The sequence below is a fragment of the Pleurodeles waltl genome, chromosome 2_1 (genome assembly GCF_031143425.1).
Source record: "Pleurodeles waltl isolate 20211129_DDA chromosome 2_1, aPleWal1.hap1.20221129, whole genome shotgun sequence".
Taxonomy (NCBI): Eukaryota; Metazoa; Chordata; class Amphibia; order Caudata; family Salamandridae; genus Pleurodeles; species Pleurodeles waltl.
The window spans coordinates 40,494,683-40,502,583 of NC_090438.1; the positions used below are offsets into that span (position 1 = coordinate 40,494,683).

At 56.2% G+C, this 7,901-nt stretch overlaps 1 protein-coding gene across 1 annotated transcript in view; it reads right to left on the reverse strand.

Annotated features, from left to right (window-relative positions):
• The window catches only part of FOXO4 (forkhead box O4), a 60,485-nt gene extending 52,914 nt beyond the window's left edge, over window positions 1-7,571 (reverse strand). Inside the window, exon 1 of the mRNA XM_069209433.1 lies at window positions 6,046-7,571. Coding sequence (XP_069065534.1) covers window positions 6,046-6,474 — 429 coding nt within the window. The 5' untranslated portion in view covers window positions 6,475-7,571. The remainder of the gene's footprint in view (window positions 1-6,045) is intronic.
• Window positions 7,572-7,901: the final 330 nt, after the last annotated feature.

The window sequence follows — 7,901 nt, forward strand, 5'->3', positions numbered from 1 at the left end:
CGCGCGACAGTCTGGCGGTCCAGCTCTGCGCGCGACAGTCTGGCGGTCCAGCTCTGCGCGCGACAGTCTGGCGGTCCAGCTCTGCGCGCGACAGTCTGGCGGTCCAGCTCTGCGCGCGACAGTCTGGCGGTCCAGCTCTGCGCGCGACAGTCTGGCGGTCCAGCTCTGCGCGCGACAGTCTGGCGGTCCAGCTCTGCGCGCGACAGTCTGGCGGTCCAGCTCTGCGCGCGACAGTCTGGCGGTCCAGCTCTGCGCGCGACAGTCTGGCGGTCCAGCTCTGCGCGCGACAGTCTGGCGGTCCAGCTCTGCGCGCGACAGTCTGGCGGTCCAGCTCTGCGCGCGACAGTCTGGCGGTCCAGCTCTGCGCGCGACAGTCTGGCGGTCCAGCTCTGCGCGCGACAGTCTGGCGGTCCAGCTCTGCGCGCGACAGTCTGGCGGTCCAGCTCTGCGCGCGACAGTCTGGCGGTCCAGCTCTGCGCGCGACAGTCTGGCGGTCCAGCTCTGCGCGCGACAGTCTGGCGGTCCAGCTCTGCGCGCGACAGTCTGGCGGTCCAGCTCTGCGCGCGACAGTCTGGCGGTCCAGCTCTGCGCGCGACAGTCTGGCGGTCCAGCTCTGCGCGCGACAGTCTGGCGGTCCAGCTCTGCGCGCGACAGTCTGGCGGTCCAGCTCTGCGCGCGACAGTCTGGCGGTCCAGCTCTGCGCGCGACAGTCTGGCGGTCCAGCTCTGCGCGCGACAGTCTGGCGGTCCAGCTCTGCGCGCGACAGTCTGGCGGTCCAGCTCTGCGCGCGACAGTCTGGCGGTCCAGCTCTGCGCGCGACAGTCTGGCGGTCCAGCTCTGCGCGCGACAGTCTGGCGGTCCAGCTCTGCGCGCGACAGTCTGGCGGTCCAGCTCTGCGCGCGACAGTCTGGCGGTCCAGCTCTGCGCGCGACAGTCTGGCGGTCCAGCTCTGCGCGCGACAGTCTGGCGGTCCAGCTCTGCGCGCGACAGTCTGGCGGTCCAGCTCTGCGCGCGACAGTCTGGCGGTCCAGCTCTGCGCGCGACAGTCTGGCGGTCCAGCTCTGCGCGCGACAGTCTGGCGGTCCAGCTCTGCGCGCGACAGTCTGGCGGTCCAGCTCTGCGCGCGACAGTCTGGCGGTCCAGCTCTGCGCGCGACAGTCTGGCGGTCCAGCTCTGCGCGCGACAGTCTGGCGGTCCAGCTCTGCGCGCGACAGTCTGGCGGTCCAGCTCTGCGCGCGACAGTCTGGCGGTCCAGCTCTGCGCGCGACAGTCTGGCGGTCCAGCTCTGCGCGCGACAGTCTGGCGGTCCAGCTCTGCGCGCGACAGTCTGGCGGTCCAGCTCTGCGCGCGACAGTCTGGCGGTCCAGCTCTGCGCGCGACAGTCTGGCGGTCCAGCTCTGCGCGCGACAGTCTGGCGGTCCAGCTCTGCGCGCGACAGTCTGGCGGTCCAGCTCTGCGCGCGACAGTCTGGCGGTCCAGCTCTGCGCGCGACAGTCTGGCGGTCCAGCTCTGCGCGCGACAGTCTGGCGGTCCAGCTCTGGGTGTGGCGATGTCTGGATGCAACGACTGATTGAAAGGATGCTCGGTTTGGACAATAACATTAGCGCCGACAGCACCTGCTGCATCAGTGCTCCTGAAGGTGCACAGATGATGAACACGGAGGTGTGTACTCTAGAATATAAGTTCTGAGGAGTACGGCTAATGTTCTACAACTTAGTAGGGTTGAGGGAAGGCGTCTGAAAAGGATGGACATCATCTATTGAAAGGGGACCTCTTGTGTAATTCTTTATTGGATGGATTTTTAAATAAATAGGGGAGGTTCCTCTACGAAATTCCCCTTTTAGCTATTCGTTTTCAAGTAATGCAAGGGGAGGTGACCGAAAGGAAGAGTCAAGCAAGCAGGAGGACTCCTCACTTCAACAAACCCTGGGACACTGGGAAACATACCGGTAATAATACTTCCATTTCCCTGGGAATCGGCTTCTTAGCCAAAGTTAGGGGAACTTGGCAACAAAGTAGGCGGCAGCTTCTAGAGATGTTGCATGGGCCCCGGGGCGCCCAGCGTTACCATGGCACCCGTGCCACACTGCCAGCCTTGCGGCAGCGCCGGTGACCGGGCCAGTCAGCAGGGATTACTGGGCGCCCTTTCATGTGACGCTCTGCTCTGGGCGCTCACCGTGCAGTCCCTTCCAGGACGTTCCTCCCTCTACATTCAGCGGCACAATGCGTCCTCAGAGACGGAGCAATCGCGGCCAAGCCGGGCACAGAGCACCCTTTCTCCAGGGAGCCAAGGAATGCGGCCCGAGAAGGGCTTAGTCACCGCAGGAGCGGAGAATCGCACCCGTGTGCGAAGAGCCCCTGGCGCGTAAAGGTGCACAGAGGGGCTCCGGGTGGCAGTTCGGTGTGTGCGCTGCCAGGCGTGCCACCCTGGGGAGGGGCACGAGGGCCTGCTTTGAACAGGGTGAAGTCCATGCACACGACATGCATGGCAAACATGCTCACTTAGCACTGTGTGGCTCTCTGCCCAACCAAAACAGACAAGCGTAAAATTAAACGGGGCAGATTGTGGGCATCGGAGGCCGGGAAGGAGAAGGCGCCTTCCTGGGCTTATCGGGGTCACTTAAGGTATTCAGTGCATGGAATAAACTGCAAAGGGGTGAGCCTGGAGGAAAGATAACTTAGTATTTCAGATTCCAAGTGAACTGGAAGCAGAAAAGGGGGTTGATGTGCCTACAACTCAGGGAAGGGTTACACCAGTGTCGCCCAAATGGAGTATTTATTGTCCAAGGCATGAATGAAGGATGTTCATTAGACATTAAATGGAACCGGAGGCAGGGGAAGGCTTAGGAAACGACCACGGCACAGCTGCAACACAAACATCAAGTGGCTATCAAGACAATTAACTTGGTAGCCAGAGGGACACAAGCAAAAAACACAAACCGTATAATTACCCGGGGTGGCGCTGACACAAAGCAGGGCACAGAGAGTAACCGGTACCCCCATATCCGATATGCTACCCAGCACATCACAGCTGGCTTCGAAGCAAATACAAGAAGGGTGTGCCTGGTATTCGGACGCCTCCTCTGATCTCCAAGATTGCCAGTGGAGTCTTACAATTAAAGCCAACTAAAGACATTCCACTTATTAACAACAGAACCAGAGGCAATGGATTACAAGACCCTTGGTAGAATCACACTCTGCAAACAGGAAAACCTGCTTTCCAGAATACACAGTATTCATGAATACAAGGGGGGGGGGGGGGGGGGGGAGGGCCAATGAAATGTTGTCGAGAAGGCTCGGAAAAGGGCCCCTGTAGGAAGTTCCATAAGGTGACGCGAGGAGATGGGTAGGATGGGGCATAGTCTGATTAAGTACTGAACAGGTAGAGGGTACGAAGAAACACACGGAGGCGGAGGTATGGAAAGCGACTAACAGGCATGTCTGAGGGGGGCAGGTCGGTGATTGCGGAGGTGCGGCAAAGTGCTGATAAATGTTGGAACGACACTACAATTTCATGGGCTTACAATAGCTTTAATGCAGCCACGTACTGTGCGGGCCCATTCCAGCCTCATTAAATGGATTGCTTTATTTAGCCTTGTTTCACAAGTTTCAGTATCCCGATCTAACACCAGGTAGAGAAGTCATGTCACTTCAGAGGGATGTTTGGAGCCTCGACTACAAACCATGGTATTTACAGCCTGCAGTGCGTGGAAGTGGTCACCGGATGCCACAACAGGGCTGTGGTAGGCTTATCAGAACCACTGTTACTTATCAAGACTCTAGCAAAACAAAAAGATGATGGACGGAGTGCTGAACAATGCAAACACTCACCCCCAATCACAGATCTGGGTTTAATCCATCGTTCTTCTGCTCACCATGCCACCCCAGTTTGGACCCAGCCATACGCAAATCAGTCTTGACCCGGTTCCTCATGGAACAGTCCAGACCGAACTGCCAAGCCAGGTCCACCCTGGACCGGAAACAAGCATCCTGGGACCGGTTTCAGGGTATCACCCTTCATCAGCCAGGCCAGCTTGAATCCAGTGGCACAGTGAGCAAGGGACCCACGGCTGGGCATACCCTTCCCACTTAGGGCAACTTATCAAGACTCAACAATAATGACTAAAACGGCCTAGAAGTATAGGCGGCGAGTCACTGAAGAGTAGAACGAGGTGCCTGGCTCAGCTCAAGGCCCTCTTGAACATCAAGCCAACAACCAGCAGAGATTTCATGTGGTACCTGCCTCCTCTTTCCCTCAACCAAATATTTCTATACAATTTTCTGGTTTTAACGATGTAACATTTTACACGTGTACTTAACACAGCGTATTGATGGAGACCCTCAAAGCATTAAAGACAAAGCATTATCCTTGGATTTAAAAAATGGCAGAACGTGAAAAAGACACTCATGCTGTGGCTAAATTGTGCAATTAGAAAACCTGGAAACAATCTCTTTTTCCCGCGTGACCAAATGTGTCATCCTAGGCCCTCACCAATTTCACTGCCTTTCTACGTCTAGAGTTAAGCAAGACCTTTTGATTTCACCAATACCTAATAAAAACTTATAGGGGCAATCAGACAACGTTCTTCACCCACTGGTCTGCTACTGGGTCAAACAGATTGTGCTTCCCTCCACTACAGCATGCAGTAATGGGTCAGTCCACTTGAGTGACAGCATTCCGCTCTTTCACAAGGCACACAAAAGGGGTTCCCGTCAGTACCTTGGACCGGTACAGCAGACAGTGTTTTTTTTAGACCAAAATATGTTTTGCTTTTAGCATTATTTCTTAAATGTATTGGCAAGGTCCAGCAATCCACCTCTCCCACACGCCAAATAAAGTTTAACAAATACAATGTCAGAATAAAACAAGCATTGACAAACCCAAAACGCTGACAGCCAATGCCAAACTTGGCAAATCTCGTTTTAGTTTATTGCCACATTTGACAGCACCTTGAAATACACCAGTCCAGGATGTGTGCTGTACAAAAAAAATCAAAGCTGTGTAAGTTGTAATAGACCATAACGCTGTTCCATCTAGACTAAGAACCTAGGCCACATACAGGGACGGTTCATAAACATGAGCTTAGACAGCCACTTCCAATAAATGCCACTCAACACAATGTTACAATCTAATGCTACAAAGTGAAATGATTTATGGCTAAAAAAAAGATACTTTTTTTATGTGAAGAGTTGGTTTTATCTTATTTACACATCGGTGAGGCCATAACTTTGCATTACCGCTCCCTACCGTGGAATAATTGTGTGCGTGGCCCGTCTGTAAATAGAAGGCACGGTAATCCGCCGGGCAACAAGCTCAGAGCACTTCCTGGGGGTGGGGTCCTCCCCATTGTTGCAGTGAAGGGAGGGATGAGTTATGTGTGGTCTCATGTACTATGCGCTCGATCACTCTTGCTCCCTAGTTCCCTAGCGAGGTTCACATGCCAAGGATGAATGGTTCTGAAGGCACCTGGAGGTGCAGGTGACGTGCTCCTTTTGGGGTCATAATCTGCCACACTTAGCCGGTTATCACCCGAATAAAGGAATCCACTTATGGCTTGTTCTCATACGTGCTGAAGAATTGTTACCTTCCCCGCGCCAACAGCCCTCTGGCATGAATATCTGTGATGTGCTCTGGGGCTAAGCACACAGTACAGGTTGCCAGCCTTACCGAGGCAGAGCACAGCCTAGCAGCGAAGGGGATTTAATGAGTGTCCTGAACATCAGGCGGTTTCTGCTTTTTGCGCCCTCCTACAGAACCCCTTATCTCCAACACTCAACTATCACATACCAAAAAGGATTCGCTTTGGTAGACCCCAATCCATGTAATACACGGGATTTACCCCCTGGTCCCAGCATTGCTGCCCCACGCGAAAGGGAAAACACTTGAAGGAAACCAAACATGTATCAAAGCCAGGAGAGGGCCAGCAGGGATTAAAACTTGACATAAATGTAGACACATTTTAGCAAGGAAACCTCAATGGAAAGCAGTGACCCAGAACTGCAGCAACTACAAGTTTTTAAATAAGGAAAGATGGGAAATTGTACCTTCCAGCCGGCGGAGCTGTTGCTGTCACCTTTATCTTTGAAGAAGGGCACTGATTTCACCATCCACTCGTAGATCTGGGACAGGGTGAGCCGCTTCTCTGGGGAGCTCTCAATGGCCTGGCTGATCAGCTCTGCATACGACTGATTGCCCCAGGCGTTGCGCCGAGAGCCGCCCTTCCGAGGGGTCGTTCCTCCGACCCCTGCCATGCCCTCTGCCACGACCCTGCTTTCCAAATCATTCTGCGGGCAATGAACAGCTTCTTGGCCCTCGCACCGCGCTTCGTCCACTGGGATTCCTTCGGACGGAGGCTCCTGCTTCACGATTGACAAGTCCGGCCTGGGTAGGGGCCAGGTACAGGACCTGGGCCGGCTCTGGGGCTCGAAGTCTGGGTCAATGTCCACCCCGCCCTGCTCCAGGGCTTCCTCCATCTCGGCGGAACCTCCTGCAATAACGCCTGAGAGACCAAGTGCTTGTTTTCAGCTCACCTCGTTAACCTAACCGATGGTAGGTGGCTGGTCCCACCATGGCCAGCACAGAGGAATCGTATTAGCCCTGCGGGGGCAAAAGGAATCTTGCTTGAACCAAGTGAGATCGGTGAAAACGCGCGGCTAACAAGGTAGACAGAGGAACGGAGTATCTCAGGGCCCTGTTTTTAAAGGTGCAGAACAGCGGAGCAGCCTGGAGAGCTCCAGATCTGTGCGACGGGGTGACCCAAAGGCGTGTGCAGCGTCAGGTGCTGTAAACCCCATACAATGGTGGGCTGTGAGCTATCATGCAAGTGCCTCTGTTTTCGTTCAGCGCGGCCTGGAGTCACGTCCACTGGTCAGACCTCCGAGGGCCCGGGTGGTGGTGGAGCTGATCTTCAGGTGACACCCCTGGAGAGAGGGGGTTAGAGCCCAGGCCCTGGCCGCAGCTGCGATGTACGAGTTCCACTGGTGCTCTGCTTCCGCGCACGGCAGGCGGTGCTTAGCTTCTGACAGGGAGCTGCAGCTCTGCTAAAGTGCTTCCGTTAAGTGCTGGATGCAGGCGGAGGCTCTGATAGGCCCCGGGCGGGTTAAGTGCTTAGGTTGAGTGAAGTGCTCTTGCAGGCGCTGGGGACACTCTGGCTGCTGCTCGGGCACCGGTTGTCGACGCTGCTCTGACAGCTGCTCGGGTTCGGGAGCCAGGGTGACCAGGTCCGATCTAGCGCCCTGAGAGGCTGGGGGCTTCACCAGGCGCTGTAGCTGCACACCACCCCTCAGACGAGGCACCCGTGGCCCTCACCGAGCCCAGGTGCACCCCTGGGTACCCCGCACGGGCGAACCCCGGGTCCAGGGGCCGGCCCCGTCCTTGTGACGTCACAGGCGTCCACGGGGCACGAAATATCCGCAACCTTGACGGCAGCCCCCCCTTCCCCGCGGCCTCCCTGCTCCCGAGCTCCGCTCCCCGCCCTCGTTCCCCGGCTCCCGAGCGAACTTTCCCTTTTGTTTTGCTCCCTGAGCCGCTGGCTGACGTCTCTGTTTACTAAGGAGGTCGCGAGTGCCTCGCCACGCTCGCGTGATGACGCACTTCCGCTCACTGACGTCGCGGGGCTTGACGGGAGACGTAGTTTACCGGCCTCCTCAGCATGGAACGCCGAAAGGGGATCTGAACGCGCTGAACTACAAATCCCGGAAGGGATCGCTGGGAAATGACGAGCCGCGAGCCTCCCTGCTGGCACTAGGAAGCGGGAGAAGCAGGAGCACGTGACGGAGGGAACTACAACTCCCGGCGTCCCGGAGTCAAGCTTCAGCCCTGTGATATAACACAGTCCCGGCATGCTCCGGGGCTGACGCGTGACTCGTGTGTAAACCAACCTCCCCCCTGCGGTAGTAAG